Raw genomic sequence first — 20,000 nt, forward strand, 5'->3', positions numbered from 1 at the left:
CCTTAATAAGGAGGATTGAAAAAGGTCAAAGTATTAAAGCTCTTTCTTAAGCACACACACACACACACACACACACACACAAGTATGCCACACACGATGGTACCTACAATTGAAAATAAGTTTTATAAGTAAAAGCTGGGTGACCAGCTAAACCAGCCAACCAGCTTAAACTGGTTTTAGCTGGTCTTTTCAGCAGTGCAGTATTTAGTGATTATTTAAATAGTTTTGCAATGTAAACACCATGAAGTATGTACAGTGATATGGTAGCCTAACATTCACGTTTTTATAGGCATGAAACGCAACACTTACTTTTTATACAATATGTAACGAGGGTCCCGGCTCCATCTCTCTACCAACCAAGGGGTCCTTGGCCTGAAAATGGTTGAAGACCCCTGCTTTAGAGTGTATAGGTATTGTGAGACAGAAATAGTTGATGACATGGTCAAGTGTGTATTTTAAAATGCTATGACACTTCACCATTTCTTGCCGTATGAACAAGTTATGTTTTCAAAAGTATAAATATTCCATGCAAAGGTTATAAAACAATTATCTAAAAATATATATATTTTTTGTGTTTAAGCTTTTTTGTTTTTTAACAGTTATATATAAAATCATGACTCATTTTTTACATATACACCAATTAAATAATGCCAATATATTTAAATTGTCCACGTTTTCCATTTTGATGCATCTCTGTGCTATATAACAATGATCTGCAGGGTCATTTTCACACTTAGGATTAAAATATATGAGCCTACTTTATAGTATGACAGGGTATCTTTTTTTCCCCAAACACAATTTAGGAAAGTTAAATTTATAACCCTGAAGTGAAACATTTTGATTAAACTGGAATGGTAATTATGCCAAATATAGTCAAATGAATCCTTTTTTGTATTTTATTTTTACTGTTTACATTTATGAACACTTTTTTTTTTTTTTAACTAGCCTATATGAAATGAAAACCCGTGAACTAGCCCAAAACTGTTGAACAACTTCAGCACATTTCCGTGGGGCGGCGCACTTGCATTGTAGTCACACTCGAGCTCTCGTCCTCCTCCAGTCTCCTAGAGGTCGCTATCAGGTGATTGAGAGCATTGGCGCGTGCCGCTGGAGTTGCGTCCGAGGCGCGCTCGCGATTCACAACAGTGAGGCGGAGCTGGGATTGGATCAGCAACCACAGAAGTCTGACTGAACAGAGTACCTCCACACACTCGCCTACAAGAGCAGGAAATTCCCTTGCAGAAAAAGTCGCGGAGGAGTGTTAAGCGCTTTTTAAAACCAACCTTCTATATGACCAAGAGGAGGATAGCGAGGCTTGTGACCAAGCAGCCCAGACTCGGTATCAAGACGGGTAGTAGAGGAGCACATAGCCGGTGAAGTGTCTCTGGAGCGGTGAGATCAGCCCAGTCACCCCACATACATACCGAACCGGCCTGCTGCTCTTAGCCTGTTGCTGCTGTGTGTGTATCATCTTATCGTATCATTCAGTCGTATATATCGCTGACACGTCTGTACGTAGTTTAGAGTTGTTTTATCTTTGTTTAGAGGCTGGCTGCTGCGTATTGTTTCGGTTGTTGTTGGACTGAAGCGCCCAGCCCCAACTGGCTAATCAGTTAGCTGCAGCATGTCGTCGTGTTAAAAGCCTCTTCTCGGGTACGATATAGTTCATATCTCATTTTCTGAACACCTGACAAAACATGCCTGACGAAGGGGCACGGCACGTCAACACATATAAAGTGGTTTCTCAAAACACACCGGCTAAAGTGAAATCTGTGCGACACAATCTCATTTAGTTCAGCGAGGAACTGTTTATGGTCTTCGCAGGATCAACTGGATTAAACACCGAACATGTTTGTATTATTGATGACACTGCTCCTCACTTAAGGGTCTTTATTTTTAAACTGTGAACGTATTGTGTAATTCAGCTCGTGTATGAAGACACACTGAATGGATAACTATTTTAACACTCTTACTCTGACTAGTATGGTTATCTGAATGTCCCCTGTCATCTGTGGAGTTACTGGACATTTGCAAGAGACTAATTCACACGGAGGAGGGTTTATTTGGCTATTTTCGGTGGAAAAAGTCGAGGGAATTTCACCTCTCAATCCTTAGGCTGCTTGAGTGAGTCCCCGATGCGGAGGGGCTGAGTGCGCCCGGGACATGCTGAAGTGTATCCCGCTGTGGCGGTGTAACCGTCACGTTGAGTCCGTGGATAAGCGGCACTGCTCGCTCACTGCGGTTCCCGATGAGATCTTCCGCTACAGCCGCAGTCTGGAGGAATTGCTCCTGGACGCCAACCAGTTGAGAGAGCTGCCTAAGGTAAGACACTGCCATGCCCCGTCACACACACCTCATGTTAGGCTTTGTGCATGTCTCATTCTGCATGTCAACAAGCATTCTTATCAATTAGGCATGGACCTGTACAACAAAACAGGCCAGTTACAGCGATGACATGCGACTGTCTAGATAAACTGTGGCTCTTGGATTGAGGTTTTGTACTAGGCTGGAGGGAAGTGAGTGATATAATCTCCTGTAACTTGCATTTATATTCATGGAGCATGATCGTTGCACTTTTTCAACTTTCATATTTGCTATTAAAGGATTCTTGATTGAAAATTAAAAACATGATTTTGCTTTGTCAGGGCTCAACTGAAATATTTTTTTTTATTATTGTTGTGCTGGCCAGTGGTTCAGATTCTTACATGCCCTACCAACATTTTCACTGGCCCTAGCACTCATAAATGAACAAATTCATGGCTAAAATAAAATCTAAACTCACTCTTGTGAGTTATTTATTTTTATTTTATGTTTTTAATTTTTTTTTATAAAAGAAACAACTCAGTGTTTTCCAACTAGGTAACTTTTACCTTGGGGAGAAGTTTAAATCAGCAGGATTTGCAACAACAACACAGAAAAGAAAATCCAAATATGTTGACGTTTGCAAGATGTAACATAAATTCACCTATATACATGTTTGACAATTGGCCCGAAACTATCCCACGCTGGCCAACGGGCCGTTCTTATTGTTGAGTCTTGCTTGTGGAGAACAAATAAAAGATGCCGGCTAAAATTGACACCGTCCGGTCTCCTGAGGGGACTGTCTAGCTCGCTCACACACATGTTTTGCTAACCCCTCTAAAAGCTGTTTGCTTTGTCCTTTTAATTTGGATTTCCTCTGTGGGAATTAGTATGTGTGTGTGTGCACTTGTGTGGTTCAGATCCTGCTGACTTGGCTGCGGGTCAATTTCAGTTGTGTCTACATAAAGAATGCAGGATGTTTCTAACTTGGGCATTTTCATCTACTCATAAGAGTCACGAGAAGCTTGATGTGTTTCCAGAGTGAACATTCCCTAAGTAAATAGACACCAAAACAAGCAAACATGCTTAATTCAACATTTATACTGCTGTTCGCTGTTAACAACTCTACCAGTCATTTTAGAGCTCTTAGTGTTATATGTAGCCTGTATAATGTAAGGACTGTTGGCTTGGCCTCATTGACATAAGACAAGAACTGTGTTAGGCAGTCTGCAGCTAGCACTGCTAACATGGTTCCACACAGGAGCCGATGACCGTGATGTGACATAGCTGATCCAAGTGGACAGGTCAAGCCCTGAGCTCATAGATCTGTGTATATGTGTTCATTCTGTGTGCAGACAGCTGGCATATGACTTTCCTTTAGCCCTTTGGCAGAGACAAAGCGAGTGAGAGAGTGAAAGAATATCAAAAAGCTCAAGATGGTCAACTCGTGTTTGATAAAAAGTATGCCAGATTGGTGCATCAAGTTTACTCTAAATCTGCATATTTCATGGACTAACTTTATAAATTAATTACAGTGATTTCAAGGCAAGCTAATGACAAAAAATTTCAGGTGCCCTGTACACATACATTAGTGTACATGTAAAAACTGAAATATTTGTTGGGCTTTAGGTGTCCTATTAAATGTAGTTTTTTGTAAGATTTTAATTAAATGCATTTAAATGTAAAAGTTTGAAAATCTCCACATTTAAAGTGTAACTGACTGTGTTGACATCAAATAAATATTTGCATACTGGATGGGGATTGGTCTTGTTTTGCTTATATTGAACCATTTGTCACTGCCTTTGCACTGCAGTTATTAGGGCTTTGTGTTGATTCTGGTCAGCTCTGATGCTTTAAAGTGTTTTCTTACTCAAATTCAAAGCCTAAAACCTAAACCTCTAACACTGTTCTTTTGCTGCCAGCGTTGTTTTTTCCTTTAGGAAATGAAAATGTATATCTTTTTTAACTCTGTTTTAAAGGGTTAGTTCGCCCAAACATTAAAATTCTCTCATCATTTACTCACCCTCATGTCATCAAAGATGTGACTTTTTTTTTTTCTTCTTCTACAGGACAAAAACAAAGGTTATTAGAAGTATATTTCAGCTCTGTAGGTCCATTCAATGCAAGTGAATGGTGGCCAGACCTTTGAAGCTCCAAAAAGGAGACAAAGGCTCCTTCAAATGACTCAAGTGGGTTAATCAATGTCATCTGAAGTGATCCTATCAGACTTGTATAATGTTGACTAAACGTTTCAGCCCTAATGCAAATGATAATATGCTTTTAAACTCACCTGCTTCATTTGCTTGAATTAATCCGGGTGTCTGTCTTTCAGGTGCTTTATTAAGTTTGATGTGTTTCCTCCTTTCATCAGAAAGTTGTGAAACCAGCGTTTACAAATAGGTTTTTGCTGATCTATGATGTTTCCCTTTTCATCAGCCTCAAATCCAAAGAATGTCCAAACCTGGCTTTTTCCACTTTTCTTTTCGACTAGATTCAGTTGAGACTCCACAGCAGCAGCTACTTTGCTTGTCGTCATCTTTTGCTTGTTTTAAGACTCGGTACTCCGGTACCTTCAGAAATTCTGGTATCGTAAATATTTTTTGTTTGAGTACTGACTTGGTACCGGGGTACCGTTATTTTTGACAACACTACTTGGAAGTGTAATCGAGCTTGAAATCATGATTGTGTCTAGAGACTGTAATGGAGATATGTATAGTGAAAAAGGAGTTATAGTTTGGTCTGTTCTCACCCAAAATCCACTGGATCAATTCAGAAAACATTGATAACAATTTTGGAGTCGAAAGGATTACATTTAATTTTGCCTTAATCTGCTTTTTGGAGCTTCAAAGATTTGGCCACCATTCACTTGAACTGAAATGACATAGAGCTGAAATATTCATATTTGTTTGTGTTCTACAGAAGAAAGTAATACACATCTGGGATGGCACGTGGGTGAGTAAATGGTGAGAGAATTTTCATTTTTGGGTGAACTATACCTTTAACAAGAGAGGAGGCATTTATTATGTTGCACAATTTAGCCCCCTTCAAAAACAGAACTGTGTCAAGTACTACAGAGGGTGTCAGAGGGTAATACATGTCATATTTTGATAGACTGTACACCATTGTACACTAAATGATTACCATTTTTATGTTCCATAGTATTTTCATGGTACTCCAGGATACCTCAAAGAATACCATAATACTTTGTGGTACTTTGTTTGGAGCTTTTATGAACAATTAAATTAATCGATCTCTTGTTTTAGCAAAATATACACACAATGTAGTTCTGAGTTACCCAGCAGTGCCCTGTGAATAGCACTCCATGTTTCACATTTACTGTAATGCATAGATGGATGGTCTCATTTGGCCTGAGCCTTGTCTATTGAGCGTGCCATATGGTGACACCGTGTGTTGTCGCTCTGCCATGTGCTGTGAGATGGGCTTTAAGCTGCTTAGTCCTCCTCCCCTAGACTCACTCTGGACACTCTGCTCACTGCTGCACTCGTTACTAATGGTGACGCTCTCTCAGTATAACATTGGATTTATAGCCAGGGCTCAACACTAAGTATTTTTTCTACTGGCCCGGTTGGGCCAGTGCTTCAGATTTTACTGGCCCTGCCAAAATCTACTCTGGCCCCAACACAAAAATTATTATAGCTGTTTTTACCATCATGACTTTAAAAATGTGTCCGAAGATAATTGTTTTACATATATTATGTTTTAAGACAATGTCCCCTCAAACTGAATCACATTTATAATTTGGACAAAATTATTTATGGCATATGTAATCCCTTATATGCGCTTTACAGATATAAATGGATCATATTAACCTCAGCTTTCCTGCCATTTACGCATGAGTTTTTAAGCGAAGAGTTTTGTGGAGTTGATCAGCGTTTTTGGTCACCTATTTAGTCATGCTGTCATGCAACTTTTGGCCATGTGAAGTGTATTCACACACATGATCAAAGATTTAATCACTGAGTTAAAGATGTGATTACTGGCTGAATGTAATAAACATATGAATCTCTGAGAAGAGATTCTACCAAATCGGTTGTGACGTGTAATATACAGGGAGAAATTAAGCCTAATCTGTGAATTAATAATGTGTATATAACATGAAATCAGACAACTTTAAAACCAACACAGCCTGATCCACAAAGCACAAAAAAACCTGTAAAGTCCAGAAATGAGACCTATGTAACGGGTGTTTCCCCTGGATGATATGAAGTAGACTGTTTTAAATATTCATCTTCACACTGCAGCTAAACAACTCTGATAATAATAATAATAGCCTAATAGCCATAGTGATTTTGCTTCTTTTCATATGAAATGCCATAATCATGTTGAATTAATGATTACATTTTGAAACATTACCTAATTAAATGTATACACTTTTTTTTTATTTTTTATATTGAGCAGCTTGTGATTTCCAGACACGTGTATAACTGGGGTTTAACAAAGTTCATTACGTCTCATTCGCGCTTCATCTCTAAAGGTGAATTAATGAGAGAAAATGTGTTTGTTTTTTACAGTGGGAATAAAACTAGCACTCTGTCCCTTCACGAGAGCACATGCATGTTAAACAGTATATGCTGCACGGAGAGAGATGATGATAGATTATGCAGGGAGTGACATGGATTTTCAGTCCTATACTGTTGATTTTTTGTTGAAACTGTTGATTATTTTATTTTTTATTTTTTTTTTGTGTTCCAATGTGTGGATTACTGCTTTTCACCAACACGTAAAAACAAAAAAAGTGGGGATTTCACGCACTGTGAACACTGAATGTGCAGGGATACTAAAAATGTTGCCCAAGATGTGCAATCCTGATACTACATTTTTTAAGTGGGTTTTTTTTTTCTTCTATTTTCGACACATTGGTAATAGCTGCTGCTAAAACACTTGGAAAAGAGCGAGGACAGTGCTAGGGAGAATGCACTCGGTGTCTGCAAGATCTTGTGCGTGCACGTGACTGTGCCTTGGCGCGTACATTATATTATGCTTCGCACATCTTTGCGAACTATTTCACGATCACTCATCGGTTAGAAGACTTCGTTCGCTCAGTGTAATTGTTGTGCTCTCTCACTTGCTCTTTTCTTGCAGTAATGTCATAAATGCAGCACTGTCCTGATCACGCAAGTGACAGTTCTAACAATTGGCCCGAAGCTGTCTCACACTGACCCCGGGCCATTGGGCAGTTCTTATTGTGGTGCCCTGATAGCACTGAATTCTTGTCTTTTTCTCTTAAAGTATGCAGTTCAGCATTGATGTGCACATTTCCATTCTAGCACGGTCATGGTACAGGATTTAGGATTGGCTCTGAACCATGACTCATGGTAATGGTTCTCATGCCATGACCATATGCCATTGGTTGTGGGTTGATGTGTTTCACTATGTTGGGCTACAGTGGACAGGTTTCCGGTATACTGGTTGCAGCCTTGCTGAAATTACATGTTAAGCAGACTGGCACGGTTTGTTAAGCATTGCAGTTCTCTGTGCTACATGAATAGCTTATGTTCATCTTAATACTAGGATATCTATAGTTCAGAAAAGCACAGTTAGAGCATGTCAAAATATTTGAAAGTTTCAGAAACACTTGAAAGTTAAATGCAGGGCACGAAGGAGGAAGAAGTGTGAGAAGCAAATAACTTTGCATCAAGTGCTCTCCTGGCTAACATTGAAATATAAGCAGCTTGATGGCTCACCAAATGCCTTTCAGCCTTTTTCTGGAAATGGTTTTCATGGGATATTGCTGCTGATACAACTATGTAGGCTGATAAAAGCAGCAGTAGTAGAGGTATTCCCCAACACATCCCTGTTGAGGAACTATGCAATCCCTATCAGCTCTGGTTCTGTATTTTGTCCTATTGTGTGTAGGGCTGCTAGTAACGCTTATTTTGATAATCAATTTATCTAATGATTATTAGAACGATTATTTGGCTATTAGTGTAATGATTAATCATTTGCCCTTAACCAGTTATTCAGCTTGTGCCCTGTCTTAAAAGGTTGGATTAAACATGCTTACTAACAATAAAGAGGACAAAATCATCGTATTAAAAATACCTCTAAATGACATTCACTGAATTAAAGGGGGAAAATCATTTTTATAAGTTAAATTCAGTAAAGAAATTCACTGCAAAAAAAAAATAAAAAAATCCTATTGTTATCAAGTGTTTTAGTCTTGTTTTCTATTTCGCTGCATTAAGAGTGCTCGAGAGACGAGTGTCTCCATGACAGAGTGTGCCTCAGCTGGGTGCAGTTTCAATCTCTCCCCCTTAGATCGGGTCATTCACGCAACTCATTGAAGAGGCGCTGACTGCACAGAGAAATGCAGAGAATCTGCTTCTGTATTATTTGAACTTTAATAAAGCTATATTAAATTAAAGATGTAACGCCGGTTTCCTATAAAGATGCCCGACATGCAAGTTTTTCTACTTATTCCACAACGAGAGTGCTTCTGTATTTACTTATTTTGTGTTTTTGCCTTATAATTCCCTCATACTTTGCAATCTATATCACCTGAAGCTGTTTGGAAAGTTTAGAGTGTGAGTTTTGTAATTCTTCCTCTCCTCAGTCAAACACGAACTGCAGTGATGCTCGTAATCATTAGAGTTAAATGTGATTTCATGTTATGTTAAATGAGATCAAATAGCTATTCGACAATGGAAATTTGTCCAAAACATTTTTGTTGTCGATATCGTCGTCTAATCATTTCTGCCCTAACTGTGTGACAGTTGAGTACCTGCTCGTCACTGTCAGTACCTTAATCCAGAGATGTTGCGCGTCAACTAGGGCTGGGATAAACGATTATTTTTTAAACGATTAATGTAGCGATTTATTTTTCGATGCATCGATTAATCTAACGATTACATTTTTTGCGTCGACGTCATCAGCCCTAGCGCCAACTGGATGGACCCAGAATACACTTCCACATTCACAAAGCACAGAAATGCCATTAGCTGTATGTCAGCACTGTTTAATCATTAACAAGTGTATCACACACACATACAAGGTAGTCAGAACACATCACCTCTGTCTGTGGTTTGGGAGGGTCTTAGGGAAGCTTTTGGAAATGTGAGGTCTTTACATTTTCCCTGAAGTTTTTTTTTTGTGTGTGGTTGAGGAGGGGTCACGTCCCTTAGCTCTGACACTTGCGGATGATCTTGTGACAGCTTGCAAAGTAGGCTCTTTCAGCAAATCTGATTTCTCCCACCCAGCTGCACATATTAAATGTCTGGGCTAATTATTACAGCTCTGTCAGCGTTGTCCTCCTTTAATGGCTTTGACTCGTATGACAATTGAGAAGAAAGAGAAGGAAATGTTTATTTGGCAGCCGCAGTCACGAGTTTTGAATGAGCAAAATAGTAGCTATATGTTTTTATTTGCTTTAGAGTAAGGTTTTGAACAGTTAGCTTTGCCTTTCTAGCCTTATCGTCATCTAGTACGGCTGTTTAATAACTGTTGTTGTCAGTCACAAGACCATGAGGTTCAGCATTGAACTCGTACAAATAATGAATGTTATCTATTGTATAGTAACAATGCTAAAACAATTTGTTATACTCGGAATGTGGTTTTTCCAGTTCAAATGTGTCCAAGTTTAAAGGAGTTGTTTTGATGAATGTACTTGATATAATGGCCTGTAAGCAAAGACAAGTCCCAATAAAATGGCCTGGGATGGGTGTGTGTGTGTGTGTATTTGTTGACTACAGAACAGGTTTAAGCTCTGTTGGACTCCTCCCTGCCCTGTTGCGTTTGTGCGGCATCAGCTATTCATAGACCCCTGTCTAGGCCTGTCACGAAAATTATGTTATTGACTTATAGGACGATATATGAACATGACCTTGATCATTTTTGCTGACCTCGATATTGCCCATTGTGATTTATATGCGTGTTTGTTTACATAACAATGAATGTCACCAACATTTTAGCCAGTTGCGCTGTTTCTGTCTGCTCTCTGTGTGGCTCAGGCAGCTCCTCCACACACACAGAGTGGACAGCAACAGGTGAAGACTGCATGTTACTCGAGGCTAATAGGTGTTTTTCCTGACAACTCCATAATTCCCACCAGAAAGTTTGGATGAATTAGTCCAAACAGACTTGGTTTCAAAGCTGCATTCCACAGCTCCAGTGTGGGAACATTTTGGCTTTAAGCCGAATGAGAGAAGAGAGCCCATTAACGTGAACGAGCCAGTATGTCGACTTTGTTTAAAAACAGTGGCAATACAACTAACCTAAAAGAACCATCCCATCCAGTTTTCCGAGCTGGGAACAAACAAAAAAAAAAACGCAGATGTAGAGGGGCTTTCCCGACTTAATGTTTTTTGACATTCCAATTCCAATGTCTGAATATTAATTAAAAGTTAACTGCTCTTTGAAAGGGCGTACTTGCATTATAATGCTTTTATATTATTATAATATCAGAGGCATAAAATGACAATAATATAATTTATCGCAATTATTTCTGGGACAATATATTGTCCAACAAAATTGGTTATTGTGACAGGCCTACCCCTGTCCAGCTGCTGTTTCATTTACCTTTGAACTCAATGTTTGTGCAGTTAAAGAGTGTGAAATAGTAAACTCCATTAGATACTGATACATCAGTCTGACTCTGCAAATCAGCTGACAGGTATAAATGGGGTGGGCAATATGACCAAAATCACGATAACACAAATTTTATATCACGATGACGATATATATATACACTCACCTAAAGGATTATTAGGAACACCTCTTCAGTTTCTCATTAATACAATTATCTAATCAACCAATCACATGGCAGTTGCTTCAATGCATTTAGGGGTGTGGTCCTGGTCAAGACAATCTCCTGAACACCAAACTGAATGTCAGAATGGGAAAGAAAGGTGATTTAAGCAATTTTGAGCGTGGCATGGTTGTTGGTGCCAGACGGGCCGGTCTGAGTATTTCACAATCTGCTCAGTTACTGGGATTTTCACGCACAACCATTTCTAGGGTTTACAAAGAATGGTGTGAAAAGGAAAAACATCCAGTATGCGGCAGTCCTGTGGGCTGAAAATGCCTTGTTGATGCTAGAGGTCAGAGGAGAATGGGCCGACTGATTCAAGCTGATAGAAGAGCAACTTTGCCTGAAATAACCACTCGTTACAACCGAGGTATGCAGCAAAGCATTTGTGAAGCCACAACACGCACAACCTTGAGGCGGATGGGCTACAACAGCAGAAGATCCCACCGGGTACCACTCATCTCCACTACAAATAGGAAAAAGAGGCTACAATTTGCAAGAGCTCACCAAAATTGGACAGTTGAAGACTGGAAAAATGTTGCCTGGTCTGATGAGTCTCGATTTCTGCTGAGACATTCAGATGGTAGAGTCAGAATTTGGTGTAAACAGAATGAGAACATGGATCCATCATGCCTTGTTACCACTGTGCAGGCTGGTGGTGGTGGTGTAATTGTGTGGGGGATGTTTTCTTGGCACACTTTAGGCCCCTTAGTGCCAATTAGGCATCGTTTAAATGTCACGGCCTACCTGAGCATTGTTTCTGACCATGTCCATCCCTTTATGGCCACCATGTACCCATCCTCTGATGGCTACTTCCAGCAGGATAATGCACCATGTCACAAAGCTCGAATCATTTCAAATTGGTTTCTTGAACATGACAATGAGTTCACTGTACTAAAATGGCCCCCTCAGTCACCAGATCTCAACCCAATAGAACATCTTTGGGATGTGGTGGAACAGGAGCTTCGTGCCCTGGATGTGCATCCCACAAATCTCCATCAACTGCAAGATGCTATCCTATCAATATGGGCCAACATTTCTAAAGAATGCTTTCAGCACCTTGTTGAATCAATGCCATGTAGAATTAAGGCAGTTCTGAAGGCGAAAGGGGGTCAAACACAGTATTAGTATGGTGTTCCTAATAATCCTTTAGGTGAGTGTATATCACAATATAGTTAAATAAATAAAAAAGACCAAAAAAATAAATACAATTACAATAAATGATTTATATATATAATCGTAGAAAACTTTCCCGGTCTTAGGTCAGTTAGGATCACCATTTAATTTATGTGAAATGTCAGTATAATAGTAGAAATAATTGTTTATTTCAGCTTTTATTTCTTTCATAACATTCCAGTGGGTCAGAAGTGTACATACACTTGGTTAGTATTACATACACTAGATAGCATTGCCTTTAAATTGTTTAACTTCGGTCAAACATTTTGTGGAGCCTTCCACAAGCTTCTCACAATAAGTTGCTGGAATTTTGTCCCATTCCTCCTGACAGAACTGGTATAACTGTCAGGTTTGTTGGCCTTCTTCCTCACACTTTTTCAGTTCTGCCCACACATTTTCTATCAGATTGAGGTCAGGGCTTTGTGATGGCAACTCCAATACCTTGATTTGGTTGTCCTTAAGCCATTTTGCCACAACTTTGGAAGTATGCTTGTGGTCATTGTCCATTTGGAAGACCCCTACCTGGCCGATGTCATGAGATGTTGCCTCAATATATCCACATAATTTTCCTTCCTCATAATTCCATCTATTTTGTGAAGTGCACCAGTCCGCTCTGCAGCAAAGCACCCAGACAACGTGATGTTGGCACCCCCGTGCTTCACGGTTAGGATGGTGTTCTTCGGCTTGCAAGCCTCACCCTTTTTCCTCCAAACATTATGATTGTCATTATGGCCAAAAAAGTTCAATTTCTGTTTCATCTGACCAGAGGACATTTCTCCAAACTGTAGTCTGGCTTTTTATGGCGGTTTTAAAGCAGTGGCTTCTTCCTTGATGAGCAGCCTTTCAGGTTATGTCAATATAGATACTTGTCTACCTGTTTCCTCCAGCATCTTCTCAAGGTCCTTTGCTGTTGTTCTGGGATTGATTTGCACTTTTTGCACCAAACTATGTCTCCTTCCTGAGTGGTATGATTACTATGTGGTCCCATGGTGTTTATAATTTACATTTACATTTACATTTATGCATTTGGAAATTGCTCCCAAGAATGAACCAGACTTGTGGAGGTCCACAATTGTTTTTCTCAGGACTTGGATGATTTCATTTGATTTCCCCATGATGTCAAGCAAAGGCACTGAGTTTGAAGGTAGGCCTTAAAATAAATCCACAGGAACACCTCCAATTCAGTACACCTCCTACCAGAAGCTTTGTCTAAAGGCTTGACATAATTTTCTGGAATTTTTAAAGGCACAGTTAACTTCTGACTTCAGGTGTGTGTGTGTGTGTGTGTGTGTGTGTGTGTATATAACCATTTTGTAATGCCTATTTTTTGAAAAATCCAGTCATTGCATTAAATAATTTGTTAATGAAAACTACTTCCTCTTATATAATTTTATCTTTATTTGGAACTTGACAAACAGAGTAAAACAATAAAAAGTGCTGATCAACCTTACCACAATGTTAAATTTCACATTTTGGTCTGATGTTGTTGTCTAGTATTATTATTTTAAAACACTTCATTAGGATCTTAATGGTTTGTCATCTCTGTAGACAAATGTGACAAGGCGAAGGGCGGGGCCGGGTCGTGATTATACACACCCGGCCCCTTATCAGGCTAATTAAGCCTCCGAGAGGGATAAAGGCCGATTGCGGACGGTGGTGCGATGAGAGATATCATTTAAGGACATGTCCGTCGTGTGTGTGTTTGTCTTTTAAGTTAATCATTAAAATATCGTTTATATCGCCAGGCCAGTTCTTGCCTCCTTTCCATTGAACTGCTTTACAAAAATATTTGAATATCTGAAAGCAAAGCCTGTTTTCTAATATCTAACATAATTCGAACTGAATATAATTATGGGTGACGATGTGTAGTTTAAAAAAATCTGCTTGACAGATGAATCATAATTGTTGGCACATGACACATTGCTGTTTTCCTCATCAGTGTTGATTAGAATGTCAGGCTCTCTCGCTGTTTGAGATGTTTTACTTCCTCCGTAGCGGTTTAAGATAAATAATACTCAAAACTCTGTAGAATTCATATGGGTCATGCAAGTTCTGAAGTTTGTGCTGCTATAGAGAGAAACCAGGCTAGCTCAAGTGTCTGTGGAGCCCAATCTGGAAGCCTGCTTTAATCACGCATGCACTTTCATGCTTCAGAGATATAGTGCAAGCGAAAATCACGTGAAACCCAGCTACGTGTTTCTGATGAGAAGCATATTCAGAATGCAAGATTATCATTTTTGAAATTGCTTTGGTGGCCTGAAATTTGGCTTGGGGGGGCCGCCGAAACATGGTCAGCACCTGAAACCCTGTTTCTTCAAGTCTCTGTCACATAAAGCCACTCTGTCTCACTCCTCCATTTCTCTGAAAGAATGTGTACACGTATGTGTAATATGAATAGAATGAGGTGCACATTTCTTGCACATGGTGGTGGATTTGCGTAACCGCGAAAGCAAAAGGTATACATTCTTGATTGTTTAAGTTTCTGCTGGTTTATCATGTCTCGGTAGACATGGGTATAAATATACCTAGGCTAGGAATATACATTCAACAAACACTTTATTAGGAACTCTATGGTACTAATAAAGTGCCCAACATAGTCGTCTGCTTTTGTAGCCCATCCATCTCTAGTTTTGACATGTCGTGCATTCTGAGATGCTATTCTGCTCACTACAGTTGTTGGGTTATCGGAGTTACCATAGCCTTTCTGTCAGCTCAAACCAGTCAGGCCATTCTCTGTTGACCTCTTTCGTCAACAAGGCATTTCCATCCACAGCACTGCCTCTCAATGTGTTTTTGGCACCATTCTGAGTGAACTACAGACTATTGCATGTGAAAATCCCAGGAGATCAGCAGTTACAGAATTTCTGAAACCAGTCCGCCTGGCACCAACATTCCATGGTTGAAATCACTAAGATCAAATTTTTTACCCATTCTGCTGGTTTAGGTCTCTACAGTGTGAGCGATTCACTCACATTTGCTAGCGAAAATTACTACATGCTAATATCGAAAATGATTTGGCTGCACCAGTGCGAGTGACAGCTGATCGAAAACCAAAAGTGGTGATTAACTTGTTGTTGCAGACTACCTGTCACAGCTCTGGTGAATTTGCATGTGAAGCCGGCATGCATAATCAGTGTTTCCATGGGAACATTGATTGTACCAGGGGAAACACTGATCATGCTAATTATTATCATGCTAGCAACACCGGTTCTACTCTAATTCACTCCCTACTTAATCTCTGTGTGTTTTCACTGTCTTTGTTATATTATTGTGTGATGTCAAGCAACTGACCTTGCTCTCTTTGACTAGTTGCTGTCTTGTGTATTTTTTTGGTTGACTGTCTCTGCCTCTCTACAAACACGCTCTTCCTATCTGACTCTGCGCGGCCACAGTGTGCACGGACTCGTACTTCTCCCCTTGCTACTGCAGCTGGTGCTGGGATTGTTATAATTCGCCAGCACAGTTTATGTTGACATTTCTTGTGACTAAATCCTTTGAAATCTTCCTCTGCTTTTGGGTCCCTTTGTCTCGCTCTGACACTACCATCAGGATAAAAACTTTTCATGAATCATGAATAAGTAGGTTTACAGATGTTCTTATTTAAGTGCTCGGTGAGTGTATAGTATACGAGTAGTTTTATAACCATTTTTCCTTAACATCATGAGAATATATGATTATCTGTTTATCTAGTTTTTAACATTATATCAAAGGCACTTTGCCTTGATTTCAAAATGATTGTACTGGACACTGCAGGCAGGCAACAAACAGCATCCTAAAATTCAAAACCATTGTTTACTAGGAATGTAAGCACCCCACCATTTGGTTTCCATTGACTGTGCCAATCTTCAACTTTGCTGCTCAAATTATTTTATGCCACTTGCATAATTTTCTTCAAAAATCTTTAGTATGACACATACATCATTGAATTGAACCATTGCATTGCATGGACCTACAGACCTAAGATATTCTTCTAAAACTTTTTGATTGTGTCCTACAGAAGAAAGAAATTCATGAGTAAATTATGTGAGATTTTTCATTGTTGGTTGAAATATCCCTGTTTCCAAATAAGCTGTTGGAAACAGGGCGTATGAGCCCTTAACCACATTTTTCACTGGCATCATTATATAGTGAATAGTGTTGTCACGGTACCAAAATTTAGTAGTCGGTACCAATACCAGTGAAATTTCATGGTACTCGATACCATTTTCGGTACCAAAGCAAAACACAAAAACAGGTTACTGAACAACACTCTTTTATTAACTAAGTTAACAAATTAACAGCAGAACTAAGAACAGAAATATACCATTGAGCAACACTTCAAGTTAAATATATTATTTTTGGATTATAACAAAACTGTACAATGTATGCTTAAATTATTTTTGAACACTTATATAAGATTTGCTTCAACTTTTACTTTAAGTTTTTACCAAGTACTAAAAAATCCTAAATAAACAAGCATACAATTGCACAACAGAATGAACTAATGCGCAGTGTTCTCATGTTAATAAAGCTGCATATTGCCAATTTTCTAAACGATAATAAATGCACAGTGACGTATATTATGATTAAATAAGTCGCGAGCCATTGCGTTCTAATCTAGCTGCATTAAGCGTCTGCGCTCGAGGGATGAGCGTCCCCGAGTCAGAGTCTCTCTCAGCCGGGTGCAGTTTCAATCTCTCCACCTTAGATCGGGACATTCGCGCAACTCATAGAAGAAATGCCAGTTTCTGAGTTTATAGTTATTAACATGAGCTGCTTCTGTATTATTCGAACTTTAATAAAGCTATAATGCATTACATTTTACTGCATTTAAGATGTAACGCATGTTTCCTTTTAAAGAGCTTCGGCTCCACTTACTCCACAACTAGAGTGCTTCTGAATTTATTATATATATATATATTTTTTTATAATTCCCTAATACTTTGGTGTCTTCATAAGACGAAGCTGTGAAAGTTTGGAGTGCATCTGGACTGTGATCTGTGTAATTCTTCTCCTCCGTCAGACGCGAACTGCAGTGATGCTCTCACGCTTCATCATTAAAGTTTAATGTGATTTCATGTTATGTTAAATGAGATCAAACGACAATTAGACAACAAAATATGTTCTCGACATTTTTTTATTTTCGAAGTTGTCGATAATATCGACTAAAGGTTTCAGCCCTAAATCAAATGATAATATGCTTTTAAACTCACCTGCTTCATTTGCTTGAATTAATCCGGGTGTCTGTCTTTCAGGTGCTTTATTAAGTTTGATGTGTTTCCTCCTTTCGTCAGAAAGTTGTGAAACCAGCGTTTACAAATAGGTTTTTGCTGATCTATGATGTTTCCCTTTTCATCAGCCTCAAATCCAAAGAATGTCCAAACCTGGCTTTTTCCACTTTTCTTTTCGACAAGATTCAGTTGAGACTCCACAGCAGCAGCTACTTTGCTTGTCGTCATCTTTTGCTTGTTGTAAGCGTTCGAAAATTCCCGACTCTGATTGGGAACCGGGTAGACCTGGTACCTGGAGTACCGGTATTTTTGACAACGCTAATAGTGAATAGCTAATTTAGAAAATTTTTGGTAAAAAAAAATGCTGCACAACAGATCTTCACAGTATTAATTAAATAAAATCTGCCAGTGGCACAAGGCTAATATGGCTGAATCACAACATGCTGATAATACACTTGCATTTGTGTGATTATTGCTTGCAGATGATAAAAATAATACAACCATTTAATTTTATATTATTTTTATTATGAGTATTGTTGCTACTTTTTGAAGCATGCATGCAGCGCATGTGACTGTATATTATTTAATAAAATTAAACATTCTTCTGTTTAAAGGTCACATTTGGCCAAATCCAGAGGGTTTTTTTATTTTATTTTCATATTGTCATTGATTTTATCTCAAAACTCTCACATCTCATAACATTTTGCTAATGGCAAAATGTAATATGGTACCGAAATTAGCAATAATATGATACCGTACCATTAAATTTTTTTTTGGTATCACGATACTACTTTAGTACCGGTAAACTGCGCCACCCTACTCCCTAGATCATGTTAAGAAGTGATGCTCTGGTTAACAGGAACCACTTAAATTGGTTTAAATTAAGTAAACCACAACTAAGCCAAGTAAGTAAGTCTGTGAACTAGTTAGAACAGTGATTATTTAAATTTTTTGGGACACCACTCTTTCGGTCAGAGCATATTTTAGTCTGAACACCTTGTTTTTCAGCCACTCTACTGCGAGCCAGCTCATGAAATGTTAGCAAGTGAGGGCTTACCCCTATACGGCCCACAGAACTGGGCCAGCAGTCCCCATTAATCACAGCTGCCATTGTGTGTACAGTACTGCAGTAAACCTACACTCATCCCTCTCCTCCCTTGTGCCTTTGCCAGTGGTGTTGTGGCCCAGACTGCAGAGGATTTTGAGACCACAATGTGCTGAGCCTGTGTTTCACACATCATCCTCTCTTTCTTTATTGAGGTTTAGGACTGTGTAGTTTTAATATTGATTAATTTTGATAATTTCTCTGTTTGCCATTAGTTCACTTAAATTAAGACTCTGTCATCTTTTTCTCACCCATATGTTTTTAAAACCCATTTACTGTAATTTACTTTCTTCGGTGGAACATGGAGGCATTTTGAAGAATGTTGACACTGCACTTTTTTTCCAATAAAAGTGATTGGCGATTGACACTAAAATTATGCTTAATATGGAGTGTGTAAATAATGACAACATTCTTGGTTTTGGATGAACTATCTCTAACTTAAATTATTAAACATTTAACACAACATTTAAAGAAAGAAAATGCCATATATAGCATTGCATGGATTGGCAACAGGTGCACTGATGCACATCTACATGCGTGTTTGTATGTGAAAATGCTCACGCTAATGAGTACCTGAACGGTCGAATACATTCTGCCAAAATGCCCTTCTTGGTGAGGTATTCATCTAAACACAGAGGATGATGTCTAAAGTGAACGTAAACGATGGAGAAAAAAGCAGATTTGTATTAAAATGTTGTAATTTTAAGTTTAAATGTAAGTTAAAACACCTGCTGCTGTCTAGTGTCACATTAATAATCAAACAACTATAACAAGATAATGAGAAAATACTCACTGCTCTCGAATGGGTAACTTACGTAGCTTTAGAAAGTATTCATGTATTATAATCATACAGTAAAGACCAGTAGTAGTTTTATGTTGTAATTCATTCTGAATGTTTACTTGAATATTTGATATCCTACTGCTGTTTAAAACTTTTGAAGCTGTTAAAAAAGCACAGAATTTTCTTAATTTGTCTTATTATATACTGTTTCTATTTATTGCAGTTTTTTTATTGTTATTTTATTACTGAGTGTTTACTAGTCTTGAATAATTAATTTTTCCATAATTAACAAATTAGTTAAGTGTTATTATTTGTTGTGGTTTTGTAGCTGGTATTGAGACTCATCAAATTTCACTACAGCCTCCTGAAATTTTGGTATTTTATAATGTATAGCCTTTATTGTACATATTAGATCTTGCTGCAGTAACATGATGGAAAAGTAGATCTTATTCCATAGAACTATGAGCATCTCTGCTGTAAATGATGGCAATGGAGGCTTTCCTTTATTGACTTCCATACGTGACATAAAATAATTATCATTGGCAATAGCCTCCTCTCTTACCCAGTGCAGTTTACATTAATGTCGCAGAGAATTGAGTTGATTGCATAGGCAGGCCAGCTGACAGTCTTGCCTGGGCCCGGGACAAGATAATCTTAGATGGG

At 38.6% G+C, this 20,000-nt stretch overlaps 1 protein-coding gene across 1 annotated transcript in view; it reads left to right on the top strand.

Annotated features, from left to right (window-relative positions):
* Positions 1–1,081: 1,081 nt before the first annotated feature.
* Positions 1,082–20,000, top strand: part of LOC127626884 (protein scribble homolog) — a 121,895-nt gene continuing 102,976 nt past the window's right edge. The window contains exon 1 of the mRNA XM_052103029.1: positions 1,082–2,322. Within this exon, the coding sequence (XP_051958989.1) occupies positions 2,164–2,322 (159 nt within the window). The 5' untranslated portion in view covers positions 1,082–2,163. The remainder of the gene's footprint in view (positions 2,323–20,000) is intronic.

This window comes from Xyrauchen texanus, chromosome 1, assembly GCF_025860055.1.
Source record: "Xyrauchen texanus isolate HMW12.3.18 chromosome 1, RBS_HiC_50CHRs, whole genome shotgun sequence".
NCBI classification, from domain to species: Eukaryota; Metazoa; Chordata; class Actinopteri; order Cypriniformes; family Catostomidae; genus Xyrauchen; species Xyrauchen texanus.